Raw genomic sequence first — 16,058 nt, forward strand, 5'->3', positions numbered from 1 at the left:
TGTGAATCCTGCTGTGAAGAATGCTGCTGTTATTTTCCTGTTTTGCATGTGGAACTGCACTTAGTTTCACTTGAAAAGAGATGCAACCAAAACAGTCCTGTAGATATATTTTGCCCCTTCCCTAAATATAGGAAAATAGGTGGAGAGAAGAGAGGAGAGAGAGACAGTACACTTGTGAGTGAAATAAAGAAATAAACATCTCTGCAGACACATAAATGCAGCACTAGAGTGACAAGCACTATTGAGGAAAAACATCCTCCATGCACATTGTGACGGTGAGTGTCAGCTTTAGATGTAAACTGGTTGCTCTTGTGCAGTCAGCAGTCTGTACATGGCAGCTGGCATAGTCTTCATATGAATCTAGAGGAAATAAGACAAGTTACTCAGTGTTCCTAAAGTGCATACTACTTTGGCGAAGGATCTAGCTAAGGTCAGATAGGGCAGAAGGGAAAAGCAAAGCCTGAGAATTTTTGCACCCTTAATAAAATATGGCAGGTGGTGATTTTACAAAGCAGTGTGATTAGTATCAACTGACCACCTAAAGTTGTGGACACTTGATAATTTCTACATACAGTTCATCTAATACACATGAGAACTACAGGTACATTAAAAAAAGAAATGGTGGATTATCCTTACCCTCGCTTCCACTGTTCAGATTTGAGTAGCAACAGCCTAAAAGAGGTAATGATGAAGTACATTCTACTGCTTAGTTGCACTGCTCTTACCTCACCAACAGCGTTTGAGAGAATGTGAACAATTTTCTCATGGGGTGTTGCTACCACACTCTGTCCATTGATTTCAATGATGCGATGGCCAACACGCACACCTCCTCGCTCTGCTATACCGCCTCTCATAAGGCTGCAAATCTGGAAGGCAAAGGACAAATTTATCAGTGCCTAGATATGGAAGAGAGGCATTAAGCTACCCCTTCTCGCCTCTAAATTATAATTCAATATAGGCTTGCAACAGATTCTAAAATGTAGTTTATCACTGATTCAAAATAAGGTCTATTAGCAGGAAATAACTGCCGTATATTCTCTTCCAAGAATACAACAGTCAGAAGAGGCTATCTGTGGTGCATGTCACATGTGCTATAGTGTGGCAATTTAAAGGTGTAAGAAGGACCACAGTTTAACAGTGTTAAGGATGCAGATGCCTTACTGCAAAAGTGGATGTAGAACAGTCTTTTTCTTTTGAGAATGCACAATGTCTTGGTCAGAGACAGAAATGAAGATGACTGAAACAGCCTCAGATACAGTTTTGTTTCTCTCTTCCATATCTGTTTCCCTAATTCTGAAATTGTGGATTAAGCAGAGTCAAAGATAAAAATAACTGATTAATTGAATGTTTAGATCTTAAGACTTAATACGTGTGCAACGTCCTGTATGCTGTGATGGAGAAAATGGCAGTTTCCCTCTTCCCACACTATCACATGTGCTTCACAAGAAGCCTGGAAGCTACTTACAATCCCATTTTGCACACTGAAGCCCAACTGATATCTGAGGTCTGGTCTTCTGATCAAGACAGTGGTTACTGGAGGACACCTGACTATGTTCAGTTTAACCCGAGCCTGGTTTTTCAAACCCTGCAAAAAGAAATCACCATGAAAAATAGCGGAGACAGACTGAAACATGTAACATGAGTACTTTGGGGAGAAAGGTAAGTGTTAAAATACTGACACAGGAATAGTCCTGAATAAACATTTATCTGCATGCATTCTAACAGAAGTGGGTCACTGAGTGCCAGAAATAAATATGCAAATTACTCAGGAAAATCAGCAATACAATATCAAATGTTTCTTGTTAAGAAGCTGAAACGGTTGTTTTAAAAAATGTAGCTTCCTGTTGCCAATTTCTCCATCTCATAATAAAATTTACAAGAAGTATATAAAACTGGTTTATCTAGCACACTGAAAAAGCCAATTGTGGCTGGGAAATGAAATTTCAAATATGTAGCTAAGATAGTAACAAACAATTGGCTTCTCCAATGGGATTCTGGAAGGTTCTACTCCTGTCAAATGCTTGTTTAAGCAGCGCTGCTTTTTCGCACTCCTCCTTTCTTGGTTTAACACATCCATCGTGAACTCTTTGATACTAGAAGAAAAATGAAAGAGGATTTTCTTTTTTGTTCTTCTGTGGTGGTGAAACACTAAAACAACAGATTGCCCGGAATGGCGTGGAGAGTCCATCCTTGGAGTTATTTAAGCCCCAGTAGAAACAGCCCTAAGGAATCTTCTCCAGCAGACTCTACTTTGAACCAAGGTGCTTGCAAGCTGCGAAGAATCAGTGATGTGGTTGTAAAGCTCCACAAAAACTCAACTGCTGAAATGCCGGTAGCTGCACTCCGTACAATTACAGGTGCTCAGGTATCTTACTTGTAGATTGTTGATCTTTTTTCCAACATAGAAGCAGAGACACATTTTTCTACTCTTAAATGCTTCATTCACACAAAGAATTAGCCTTCAATAAATAAGTAAATCCACCTCAGGAAAGAAATGCCTCAGAAAGAATACAATGGCTTCCACCATGCCTTATATAACACCTATCAATTCCAATACCTATTTCTCAATTCCTTTAATATGTACAATTAAAATCTGGGTCCCACTGAAACTAAGTGGCACCTGGCATTAAGAGAAGGTTAATTCTGAAAAATAATTTCTACTGCAGCTAAGGTAATACAGTAAAGTTTCTTCATCCAGTTCAGTGTTGGTGATTCTGTTGAGCTGAACTCTGGATTCAACAGTGACTTGAATAACAAGACTGGCATTCAGGGTGAACTGCTTTACATCTTTTTCTTGCCAATGCCTTAAACTGTCTGGACGCAGTTATCGCATGGGCAATGACTGGTCTCACTTCCACACAATCTTGAGCTCAGCCTAGTTATTCACGTGGCTTCAAGAGAATGATTGTATGAACTTGAAGTGAGCACATGCTTATGGGAACTGCCTCCACTCCACTCTCAGCTGAAAGAACATCCCAACTCCACTTCTTCCATGACAGTGTTCAACTCCTCACTGGGTTTATCTGCACGCTGTATGTGCTCAAGAGCCTCCAAAACAAACATGGAGTAAAAGACAGGAACTACTTAACATATACTAAGCTGAAGGTATCACGTTTAGTCTGATGGGCTTCTCCTTTAGTCTTCTAAATTCAGAAGGGTAGGACTCACACTGAGATATTATTTATATGAGGAATTTAGATATCTAACTTCAGACATATGAGTTCCTTCATGTTACATGCCATCAACAGAATTGATACAAATGCTCTCTTACTTTTCCTGAGGTATGCACAAGTTATTTACACCTGTTCCTTCAAAAAGAACTAATGTGGTCACCAATAAATAATTTACTAACCTTACAAAAAGCACATTTATTTAAAAAATGACTGATTCTGTATTATGCACAATGGTGATAAATGCTGACTAGAAAAAAGCAATTGCATAACTTGACCAATTTATTTCCTTCTGTAGTCCCTGGGTCTGATACGAAGTACCAGAGGCTGCTGAAGAGACAGATACAGTAATAAAACTGGAGAATGAGCCACCAGCAGCTTCTCCCTAGCTCTATCATTCTGTAATTGGTTTACAAACAATTAATAGCAGAGCTTACATTGGTAATACTAACACTACCTTACTGAAGAGCTTGCAAGATATTCTTCAAATTAAAATGATATTCGTATTTTTATAGGAGCCCTTAGAGCACTCTAAATAAATCTGAAATCCTGAGATTTTTCTGCCACATCTAAATAGGTCATTCAGCAGTTCATACACTTGACACAAGAAATGCTATATGAAAAGCTCTTGATGTATGGTTAGGAAGACATGAAAATCCATAGATTTTTCTTTAGAAAGACAAAATAAATGGCTAGCAGTTTTTTTTACAGCTACAACTGTAAGTACCAGCTACCATAAGAGAAATGTCTGCAGAAGATAAGCTGGTTGTTTCTGTTTCGAGAAAGTACAAATGAACTTCATAAAAACAAAACCCCACCTGAAAGGTTCTGAATCAAAGAAGCACAAGTCATCACAGTTTTAGAAACAAAACTAATGTGGGGTAGGAAAAAGTATGGCTTACATGAAAAGCCTGAACTTGTGGTGGACTTAGCTCCACTAAAGCTTTCTGAGAGACATATAACATGATTTTTCTTTCCATACTTCACAAATGCAAGACTGTTTCTGTTTTGTTTTGTTTTTTTTGTTTGTTTGTTTTGTATATTACACTTCCAGACTTTCATTTCCACTTGCAGAATCTAAAATGCCTGGCTCGGAAATCTGTGCATCTACTTCTCACTATAGCACACGTTTTTGGAAACCAAAATGGGAAATCTAGTTCTAATGCCCATGCTATAGCAGGGACACCTCTCACTAGATCATGTTGCCCATAACCCCATCCAACCTGGCTTCAAATACCTCCAGGGGCATCCACAGCTTCTCTGGGCAGCCTATTCTAGTGCCTCATCACCCCCTGAGTAAAGAATTTCCTTCTACTATCTAATTTAAATCTCCTCTCTTTTAGTTTAAAAGCATTCTCCCTTGTCCTATCACTAAAAGATCATGTAAAAATGTTAGTCTCCCTCCTATTTATAGCCTTCCTTTAAGTATTTGAAAGCAGCCATGAGGTACCCCTGGAGCCTTCTCCAGGCTGAATGATTTTCCAGGTTGCAAGTGCTCGCTGCTTGCTCATGTTAAGGTTTTCATCCAAGCAGAGTTTCCACAGAGGATAAACATGTTCCTTTGTCTTTAATTCTAATTTAAAAATACTTCAAATACATCAAACAAAAAGCCTCAGCTCCACTTCAGCCAGACACTAAGAGGCAATAAAACAGTTGGTATAGCTTTTAACGATATTAGGCAACTCTTTCTCCAGTTATCACATAAAATGTTAAGAGCCTTTAGATAGACATCTGGCAGCATCTACTTTCCCAACAAAATGTTCTGATGATGTTCTGTACATTAAGATGTTAACTTCTGATGTTAAACTCTGTAAATGCCACAGTTCACCTCCTGTGAGTCAGAAAACTGGGAGAGCATAATTTGCACCATACTTTGAAAATCACCAAATGGAAATACTCAAGAAGAATTAATACTTAATTTTTCTATACTTACTGCTTTTCTACTATGTAACCCTTTATAAACATCCAGAAACATTCTCTGTACCTTTATAATGCTCTGACATGTTGAGAGAGGTAAGCCAACCAGACTGGTCCCGTTGATTGACATGATCTGGTCCCCTATATTCAGCTTTCCAGACTTCTCTGCTGGTCCCCCATGCATCATATTGGCTATGATAACTGTAGGCAAAATGGATCCCCAGCCAGACTCCACAATTACTACACCTAGGATTTCTCCTTTTTGTCTTTTCGATGTAAACCTGTATCATAAGAAAAAGTAGCATTAAACAGAAGCTTCTTCTCAAACGCAGAACTGACTAATTTCCCCTCCCTTCCCCCCCCTACCCTTCCTGAAAAAAAAAAAAAAAAAGTACAAATATTAGTAAATATATATAACTCCTCCATATATTTTATAAATTAACAAACAACATATACCCTTCACTTCACTGCAACATGCCTTTCTAATTCAAAGGCAAACAGAACAGTTGTATTCAAACATTAAATAATCAACAATATATAGATTTTGCTTTAGTAAAGAACATTCCTCACACAATTTTTTTTCTGCAGATGAGCAGAGGGAACTGGAGGAGAAGAAACAGTGGTTACTGTGTGCTTCACAGGACAAAGTTAAACAAGAGGAGTTTACAAGAGCTTATGAATACACACTGGAACAATCTGTCTGTTGCAGTGGTGCACAGGTTCATATTTACTAAAAGAACAAAGCAGCACACCTCTCCAGCAAAAACAATTCTTTACAATCTAGAATCAGTCACTCCATCAGTGCCCCCATGGGTTTTACACTGTTTACTGTAATCTCTAAATTGTATTAATTTTTAATCTGCTTTAAATTCATTTCGTTAGTATACAATATCAAGTATTTAAAAATTGTTAGATAAGAAGAATGCAAATTGATGCACTTTTTGCACATGATAAACTTGAGTTTCTCTGTTTGCCTTTGATAGAGAAACGATGACAGGTTGTCCTGCTGAGGAGGATATTCTAGATTCATTTAGGTCATTTGTAAGAAGTATTAATGCTTTTCTGATTTGTGCCAGTATGGGCCTGCAACTAGTACAGAGAGTCTTAATGTTGTTAGGAAGAAAAATGAGACATACATCTTTGCAGTTTTCAGATTTGGAGAAGTGAATGAGGTCATCATTGTACATGTCCTGGGTGTTGAGCAAGTCACTATATTCCTTCTGGCTAAGATCTTCGGGATTGATTCCATTCGCCCTCAGAAACTCCTGGTATGCTACACTAAAGGCTTGACCTATGGACTGTGCAATCAGCTGTGCCTGCAGCAATTCCCAGAGAAAAGGAAAAGAAAGTCAAAACATTCTGATGGTCCACTATACAACCCCACTGTAAAATGGTTTAATCCTACAAAGTCAAGTCACAGTTAAAAAAAATACCTGTGCACTAAAAATTAAAGGTTCACAAGATGTCAATTCGTTCTCTTGAGAAAAGGAAATCCTGTCACAGCTAGGAGTCACTAGCATAAATGTAAAGGCACACCTGCTGCAGTGACTGAAAAATAGAAGGCAAAGAACAACTCTACCTCCCACCTGCAGTTCTTCTCAACCTTGCAGCTTCTATGTGGCTCTCCCGTATAGCAGAGGCAATGCCACTGATGGAGTTGGAAACAGAAGACAACTAGGATCACTACCCTTTGAGGTCAAAGTAAAGTTAAAAAGACAGGTACTGACAGTAGAGAAAAATAGCACACAGGGTGCAGAGTACTGCTGTGTGTAACAGGAGTTGTAATGTAGGTACCATTGTGTAGGGCACAGAAGCTGGCTACAGTCTGCACAGAAACAGTCCCTTGCAGCACAATGCTGAATGGGGATGGGGGTTAAGGAAGAGATGGACGAAGTGCCATATTTAACCAGACCTGGGGAGGGCTTGTTATGAAAACTTCTGAGGTGTATTTTTGTATAGCTTTCCAACTGTATTTTAAGGTGCAGTTTGGTCCCCAAAAACAGAAAGATTCTCAACCCTCAGTTAAGAAAGTGATTGTATCTCAAAGCAACTCAAGATAGCACTACACCTGCTGATGAGCATAGCATGATAGCTAGAGCTGAGAATGCGAATATCTAGGCTAGCATTATTTGCCAATGCTCAGTTCGGTGAAAAGAACAAGATGACACGATAATGGGAAAACAGCGAGCTAAGCCATAAATGTGTATTTTATGTATGTTCGTGCAGATACATCTTGTCTCCAAGAAGAGATCAATTCCCATTTAAACAGCCACCATTTGGACACATCACTAAGAATCAGTTCTTTTGAAGATTCAGCCAATAACAGAACTCAAAATCTAGTGCTAGCTTCCTTAGATAAGGACATTTCCAAGCAGGGACACATTCTGGCCAACATCCACTTGAGGGTTTACAGCTTCTGTGCCAGTTTCTGTGTAAATTCTTCTAAATAAGCCATTGTCACTGAAGAAAAGATGACAATGAGACAAACATGAGATTTATAATATAAGCAGGCTGTACTATTTCACTGAATCTTGCCACTAATAGGTACTACAAAGTTTTCATTCTCTTTCTTATTAATCTGGATATTTGAGATCAATTTTCAAGCTATTAGTGAGCTAAACCATGACTAAGGAATTTTTCAGCTTACTTTTACATCACTGAATGATGCCTTTTTCTTATTGGAAATACAAATAGGTACTTCCCAAGCCAGTATCTCACAGCATAGGAAATGATCACATCTAACATAAATACAACCTTACTCAAATAAACCACAGAAAGTAATGCCAGCCATTAGAAGGAAACATCAATTCTAGTTACCCAAGGTATTAAGAACAGCATGGGAAACAGATTCAGGAGATGTAGATTAGTCTAGCACATCTTGAAGGAAAGCAAGACACAGTCCGCCTCTATCACCTGACAGCTTGACTCTTGGCTTTCTAGCCGGTCAGTATGAGAGTTACTGTATAGAAACTCAAGCTGGAAATACAGCAACAGCAGCCTCATAGTGGGGAAGATCTCAAATGATAATAGACCAGTTGGCTATTCTCATTTTTGCACCAGTTTCTTGAAAAACTGAACAAAAATGGCTTACAAATGGCTGCCAATTCTTTTATGTTGTTGGACAAAATATTGACAGACTACTTCTATCAATGCTTCTGTCCTCATTTTCCAACCTCACTGGAGGACTGACATATGTACATTCACCTGCAGCTACACAATTTACCTGAATATAGGCTCGTATTAGGTTCATCATTACATTCAATCAGCTACTTATTCAAGGAACTTTCCTTCAAAGTCCTTGCTGGTACACAATGGAGTAGAAAGCAAAAGAGGATTTTAAAAGAACTGAGACTTCCACTTCTGTTAACTATTTCAGTATATGCAAAATTGCACTACAAAGTCTTCCTTCAAACTAAATAATGTGCAAGCCACAAGAACAGGAAGTAAGCTATTACCTCATCCTCCCTAATTTGGGCAGGATGCCTTCTGCAACTGGCATCACTTCTGTGGATTTACACACAGTTGCAATTCTTTCATCTCCTGCTATGTGAACCATTTGACTAGTATTAATATGACAGTTGCCACAGAAACAGTTAATACGTTTTTACTTGGAGGCTCAGAACTGGGAGTTTTTATTTTCCCAAATTTTTTGAAACGTTGCGGAGAGCTAACCTGATTATGAGACCAGCAACTACATCTCTAGCCACTTCAGTCTGTGTTTGATTTTATCTGTCAGTAACTAAGCTTTACGAAGTGCATAAAACCACCATGCTACAAACAGCGCTTGTGAAAACAGGATATGAAGGTTAGTAACAAGTACGTTAAACTCAGTAAACCTGCACCACATTCACACAGCTGTCACGAGTACTTTGGGGGTACTAGAATTAAAAGCTTTCCTAGCTGCCTTTTAACACAGTAGCAGCGTCTACTCTTCAACTCAAACAAAAACAAAGAAACAAAACAAAGCAAAAGGATGTTTCTCAGATGCAGTAATCTTTGAGGTGACATTTAGATCAGAAATTCCCTAAGAAAGCAAGCATCTTTAATAGGCATTTATTCTTACCAGCAGATTATGAGCTTGTATAAGTAAACTGTGACAATGGAACCTCCTTATCATTGTTACAGAAAGATACTGTGGAAATTTAAAAATGGGAAGCTTTTTTATAAACATCAACTTTGTGGTTAAAATGTAAGATCCAAACATGCCAACAAAAAGCAAGATGAAATATTTTGCTGCGATTAATGAACAAACAGAATCTCTTTCTAGTGGACTTCCAAGCCTACCAAGATGCGCTTACATTTCCACCCCTAGAAAATTATGAGACAGGTAATTCCTTACATCCTCAGACTCAAAGACATGGCAAATCATTTTGTACTGTCTCTTTCCATCCTGGGAAGGGTGAGATGCTTCCACATTATCCTGGGAGTTAGACCGTGGCATTCTCCTACGAGCCATTAGAACAACTATATTCCCCTATATCTGCGATGTAAGAAATGGTCCGCAGGGGATGATCCATCATGGTTTCCTAGGGAACAGAAGAAAAACAATATGAGAAGCTGTTTCACTGAAGTTTTTTACAGGACTCTGAGTACTATGTCAATATAAGACCTCAGTTAAGTGAAGCCCATACAAAGTATCGTACACAAAAGAAGACACCAATAGAAAACAAGAGTTTTGCTTTCTAAAAGAGTAAAGAAAAGAACATGTTTTATGAATTCAAGTTTACACAAAAACCTCAATATCAGAACCTGAATATGCTGGGGACGTACAGGTTCAATGTGCAAAGCACTACAGCTTTCAAATTATCACAGCCAAACATTCCTGGCTACTATGGGCATAACCAGTATTTGCCACATGACGGCTAATAAAAAGTGAGCTGACCGCAGTTAGTTTACCTGAAATTTCTAATAATTTGCTACAGACACACCAGAAAATTGCTTATATGACATGGCTCTTGAGCATGGATTTCTTCCTAGGAAATCCTACAGGGAAATACAAGAGCCAGCACTTTTTGAAAGACAACTTTTGGCAGACAAATAAAAGTCTATTTCAGTAGCCTACTGTTACAAAAGTATCCTTGTCTATACCTGTGTGTCTGCATTCAGTACTTTAATTCTTTGCGTAGAAATGAAGAGGTCCACTTCAGTCATGGGCTGAGATTCCCCTTCTGGAGCCTGCAATTAAATGAACTAGAGTCAAATGCACACACAACATAACATCCTTATTAATGATGTTAGCTCACAAGCAGGGGTGTACTAAAACACAGTCACCAGAACAGCAATGCAAGATAGAGTATTAGACTGCAGAAACTAAAGAGAAACACAAAGATATGGAAACTATATACGGATTTATGAAAGTGAATTGGATATTATTCAAACAATTGTTAACCCCATAAAAACCTCCTTGGTATCTTTACTGATCCAATAAATGTGACTGCAACATGAACTATATAGATATTTCATGCAAATTAGTATGATTCTCCCATTTTTGCCATATTAGCAATCCCACTTAAAAGAATTTTTTTTCACACCAGCAACAGAAACACCTAACAGTTATTCTTGCCTGAGGAACTTCTTTTTAAACTTATAGCGACTGCTCAGACCAATGGAAAGAAAACATACCAAAGGTGGGTCTAAGCAATTCATAGTGCAGTTCTGTTAAGAAAGCCTTCACAGTCAGACAATATACTAATCAAGCATCAACCCTACCACAGAAGTAAGATCTTTGTCAGCAGAAAGCCAATGCTTGTAATTTTTTTTTTTTAACAAGTTAAGTTTTGTTAAAAGGTATTTAAGATCTCCATAAAGAAAACTTATTATTAAAGAGAGTCATTATCAGCAGACTACCATGTATATGTAAACTTTTTTTTTGCATCCAGCAATTTGACACATCTGTGAATCAAACAAATAATTCTTTATCTAGATAAAAGATAAAATAAAAATAGATTTATTTTTAATCTGTCATTTTACAGAGTTAGAACATTTTCCATGTTAGTCCTGTTTCTTTAGCATGGATTTTGGGTACTGCCTGTAACCATTTGATAATTCCAATTTTTACTCTATTTCTAACATGAAATGGCTAATGATAAGCAACAAAAAAAGGCCAACCAGGCAACTGATTTCTGAGAAATGTCAACTTGTATGGTGACTCAGAAATAATCTTAAAAAAGAAAACAAACAAAAACTTGCTGGATGCAGAAAATAACACAAAATAAAAAGAAAGGCAGAAAAATCTCCCAGAAAACAAAAGAACAGGCATAAAATAAAGCTGATGGAGTTTGTACTGCACCTTCTTCCTGCTTTTGGCTAATTTCTGGGCCATCTGCTTAGCATGGAATAAACAGAGACAGGAGAATGGTTAGAGAAGAATTTACAGAGACTCCAAGTTAAGCAGGAATCTGCATGCTAATGCCAGGGCTCACAGATTTCTAGCTGCTCTAAATTAATCCCAACTCAGATTAACTTTCTTTCTTTCTTCACTTATCCAAGTTTATCATAACCACTTTAAAACATGAAAAGAAACCACACCAAGAAGATCAGTCAAGAAACATACAAAAGAATTTTTTTTTCCATTCAAAATACTGCTCTCAACAAACAGGTTTTTGCTTATTTGCTTGTAAGAGGGGAAAAAAAAAGCTGCTCTCCCTCATTTGCAGTAGTAGTAGCCATGAATACCGTCTTTGAAGCAACACCTGGATAGACAGTGAGAGAAGAGTTTTAACCATTTTATTCCATTTTTTTCTGATCAAAGGAATTTAAATTAAAAGTTGTCTAATACCCCCACACCACAATCTTAAAACCAATCAACCAGAAAACAAACAAAAAAATCCACAACATAAAACTTCAGTAGTTTCTCCTGGAAAAACCAAGTGACAGAAGCAACAGAAGCTAACCTTCACCTCTGTTTTCTCCTCTTCACGTGCAAATACACCCAATGCCAGCATTCACATTACATTTCTGAACAAAGATTTCCTCTGACAACTGCATTATCACTGTGTTTTTTCAAGAAAAGCATGTACTTCATAGCTACAGCCTTCTAGAACAGTCTCTTGTCACTGATTTGTCACTAGTTCCACTGATTTATATCCGAAGATATACTACTCCACTACAACAAATGTATTTATACACTATTTCTGTGACAATAACAACATAAACAAACATCACCTGTCTTATGATCTTGCAAACATTTTTCAAACCAAGGTGAAATGAACTTACGAACCTGCTTACTAAAGAAATGCAATACTCATTAAGCACGCAGATATCCTTTTACTTCCAACAATTAATGTTAGCTAATTAAATTTACAGGCATTTTTGTGGAGGCTTACCATTGCAAGATTCATGAAGAGAAATTCATAGCTAACTGCTTTGATGAAGAACAAAAAGGAAGCCTCAACCCAGAGACACAAAGAAAATTTAGATAGACGCTCACCTCTTTATTCTGTCAATCTTAGTGTAAACAAATCTGAATGCAGCTACTGAAATCTTAGACGTGCTGCTTATTTACAAACATGAAAAAATATTCTCACACAGGCTTTTAGCCATCTTTTCCAAATGGAGCAATATTGGATGGTTTGGTGATAATAAACCACTGCAAAAGCAATTAGAACAGCTTCATGCTGCAGGCTCTGCATTACATTAATTTACACTGGTTCTGAGAAATACTATCCATACATTGAATAATAGAGTCCTGGTATATACTGGGCAAAGGGGAGACACTAATAAGACTCAAACCCTTTTCCAAAATGAAGATCCCCTTCCAGACAATTTTCCTCTTCTTCTGCCCCCAAACTGTACATAATGACAGATCTCACAAAAGTAGAAAAGTACAGGCTGAAAAGATGAGAAATTCAAAAATTTGCTCTTTGTTTCAATGAGAGCATTTATTCTGCATTACTCTTGTTGAAGAATGATTTTCAAGTATTTCATAGAACTAAGGCAATGACATGGAACAACTGATACTAAGAAGTGATTTGACAATACACAGAAATGTCATGAAAGAAGCTACAGTTCACAAAAAAACACCACCTCATCAAATTAGGATAATTCCACACCATAGACTATCAGTCAAATCTTCTTCATTGTTGTTTTGCTAATGAAGATCAGAAGACTATTTGTGTGCTTAGAAAGAAGCTACCTGATCTAAACATACAATATATTTTTTTAAATAGGAAGAGCCTCTTTACCTAAACAAAATGTAACCACGTAAAACTCGCAATGTTCAAAATCTTAAATCCTTAAGAATCAACAAGATTTCACTTTTTGGCTTAGATATACTCAAGCCATTTAATTTCTAAAAAAAATGTATTGCAACTTATTGAACACATGAAAGATATCTGGTAAACAAAATATGTGGAAAATTATATTATTGTCACATCTTAAATTACATTCAGCAATTCAATTATTTGTTAGCTCGAATTTGACAAATCTCCTGATGAAAATAATAAAGAAAGCTGTTACTCTGTATGCAAATTGTAGCATCAACTCTGCACGAATCAGATATGAACTGTAAACACGGAAGTTTTTTTTCTATACTGCCATAAGTATTGAACAGATGAATTTCAAGTAAACAACATTGTTTTCCAGGCCATTTGAATGAGTAAGACTATAGGCAGAAAACAGTTCAATTCCTTTCCTAATACTAAAAGTACCTCCTGGTGGTAGTATGAAATCAGTTAAGCTTGACAAATGCCTTCAAAGCATTGTATCTGTTACACCTTATGTTGGCTTCACATAGTTACGTGTCCATGCAACAAAACCCTCAACTTTTCTGCTTTTATCTGCAGAGGTACTTGTCTGAAGAAAAAGCACGGAGAACTGTTTTCAAAGTTTGTTCATATTTTGAAGGAATTAGTATGTGGTCTAACTGCTCTGCTAAAAGGAAGCATTAGAGGAATTATTAAATTCAAAAGGAACACAAAAGGAGATTAGAAGATATGTGAACACAACAGGCCTTAAACAAAGCTGTTCCCTCTTTTCCAATACTCTTAAGTTTACAGATTTTTCTAAGATCTGTCTTAATTCGTAAACTTTGGTTTCTACCTACAGATAAATGTCACATCCAGCACACTCCATAAACAAGCCTGAGTAAGGCACAAGTATCACAACCAATATTTTACATTTAGCCTAATGGCTACCTTAAGTGGTGATTAACCTAGGAGCAGGAACTCTAGCTGTCATAATGAAGCTCTCACTAAAACATTTGGCTTGAATGGCAATCACCAACAAAATCAATCAAAATCAACACCAAAGATCCTAAGGGGCAGAGGGGCATATTTACATTTCCATCATCTAGAAAGAGAAGAACATAATCTACCAAAGAACTGTGCAATGGTATTGTGTGCCATGCAGTAAGCAAACAATTTTCTGAAATTCACTTCGTTTCAGAAAATTATGCGCACAAGCTTGCTTTTACCCAGGCCAACCATGCAACTACTAGGACCTCTGCCCTATGACAAATTTACTGTAACCAAGAACATGCAAGCCTCTTCATTTAGATGGATGTATAAATTATGGATTTGATGAGTGAAATAAGCCGAACAGATTCCTTCTGTGTTGAGGAACAGCAGTGCTGAGGCATAACAGAAATCTCAAAAAGAACTTTATTCTGCTACTGAATTTCTTAGAATCTGATTAACTTTTCTTTATAACTCATGTTCAAAAAGCAGCACTACGTAGGTGATTTACCTTGCAGAAAAATAAGGCACTTAACCTTCCTGAAACCACAGACAACCCCACACAAGAAAACTACTGCTTACATATCCACAATTTTAAGGAACAGCATGAAAAGTAGCTGGAATCATTCCTCACCTTGATTCTGCTGACAGCTTCCTGAGCCTGCATCATTCTCACATTCTTGGAGGGAGTTTTATCAGACAGGAGCTGAGTTGAACCAAGGTAGTTGGCAGCAAAAATGATTCCATCAATTAGGTCTTCAGGATCACACGGTCCAGGAACTGTAACAAAGGAGAGAGATCACTGCAGAAAATCACACCGAATCATGGCAAAATACAACATTGACAGCTTGAGCCTGTACCTGATGGCTGTAAATGCTCCTCTAGACTACTACAGTTTCCCATGACAACATGGCAAACAGTTCTTTCAGAGCACACCACGTAAAAGCTCTCAACATCTCTTCCACAAAAACTGTAATCATTAATCCAATCTGTCTCTTACAATAGCTCATCCTTCTGTGAAAGGAATCACCTTATGGCAAAATCTCTCAGAGCTTTTGCTGTTACAAAGAGACATGGATACTAAGCTCTTTCCTCATCCACCAAAAATCTCCTTGCAATTCTAAGACAGTTACAACTAAAAGAGAAAGGGTGCAATTTAAGAATAGCCATCAGTCACTTGCTCACTGTTAGCCACAGTTAGTACACAGCAGAGGAACCTCCCTGGCAATGCTTTCCAGGTACCAACACCTCTCCTCTTATCAAGGAGACTGATAGCCCAATTAAACAAATTACTTTCCTCCCACAGGCCTTTAAAAATCATTCTCAGTCTCAACAAGGATATTAAGGGAAAGTACATAATACAGTAAAAATGTTGCAATATATGTAGAGTGCAGGATGTTCCAGTAGGAAAAAGCAGCACTGAAGTCCCAAAAGACTATCATCTGACTCCCAGCAACTTCTCTGGAAAGTCAGAGGGTGATGAAGTATTCAATGCCTAACAATTTAAATCATTATAAAGTAGCATTTATTATCTGCAACTTTTAGATATAATTGCCAAACACACCACACAAGAATTGTGTATCTAAAACTGCATCTGTGTGTTGCAGTTTAACACCCTGTTGCATGTTAAAATTGTCACGATCCCAAAGGAAATCGGGTCTATCTGAGCTTCTTGCTTCCTTAGAAGTGAGGAAAAGATAACTGATCTTCAAGACAAGTGAAAATGTAAATCATCTTAAAGAATTCAACTGGCAAAAGCAGTTGGGTTTGAGGGCTTTAAGTTTTCTTAAGCAAAGCA

The 16,058-nt window shown here is 37.5% G+C and overlaps 2 protein-coding genes across 2 annotated transcripts in view; one reads left to right on the forward strand and one right to left on the reverse strand.

Moving 5' to 3' along the window:
* SMC5 (structural maintenance of chromosomes 5) overlaps positions 1-16,058 on the forward strand; it is a 322,808-nt gene that overhangs the window by 249,575 nt on the left and 57,175 nt on the right. The gene's annotated exons all lie outside the window — the stretch shown is intronic.
* The window catches only part of LOC100541124 (amyloid-beta A4 precursor protein-binding family A member 1), an 18,911-nt gene continuing 2,853 nt past the window's right edge, over positions 1-16,058 (reverse strand). The window contains 10 exon segments of the mRNA XM_031557214.1: positions 1-360; positions 726-866; positions 1,466-1,585; positions 5,155-5,359; positions 6,216-6,403; positions 9,427-9,561; positions 9,563-9,613; positions 10,176-10,262; positions 11,377-11,409; positions 14,895-15,059. Coding sequence (XP_031413074.1) covers positions 289-360; positions 726-866; positions 1,466-1,585; positions 5,155-5,359; positions 6,216-6,403; positions 9,427-9,561; positions 9,563-9,613; positions 10,176-10,262; positions 11,377-11,409; positions 14,895-15,059 — 1,197 coding nt within the window. The 3' untranslated portion in view covers positions 1-288.

This window comes from Meleagris gallopavo, chromosome Z (assembly GCF_000146605.3).
Source record: "Meleagris gallopavo isolate NT-WF06-2002-E0010 breed Aviagen turkey brand Nicholas breeding stock chromosome Z, Turkey_5.1, whole genome shotgun sequence".
Lineage (NCBI taxonomy): Eukaryota > Metazoa > Chordata > Aves > Galliformes > Phasianidae > Meleagris > Meleagris gallopavo.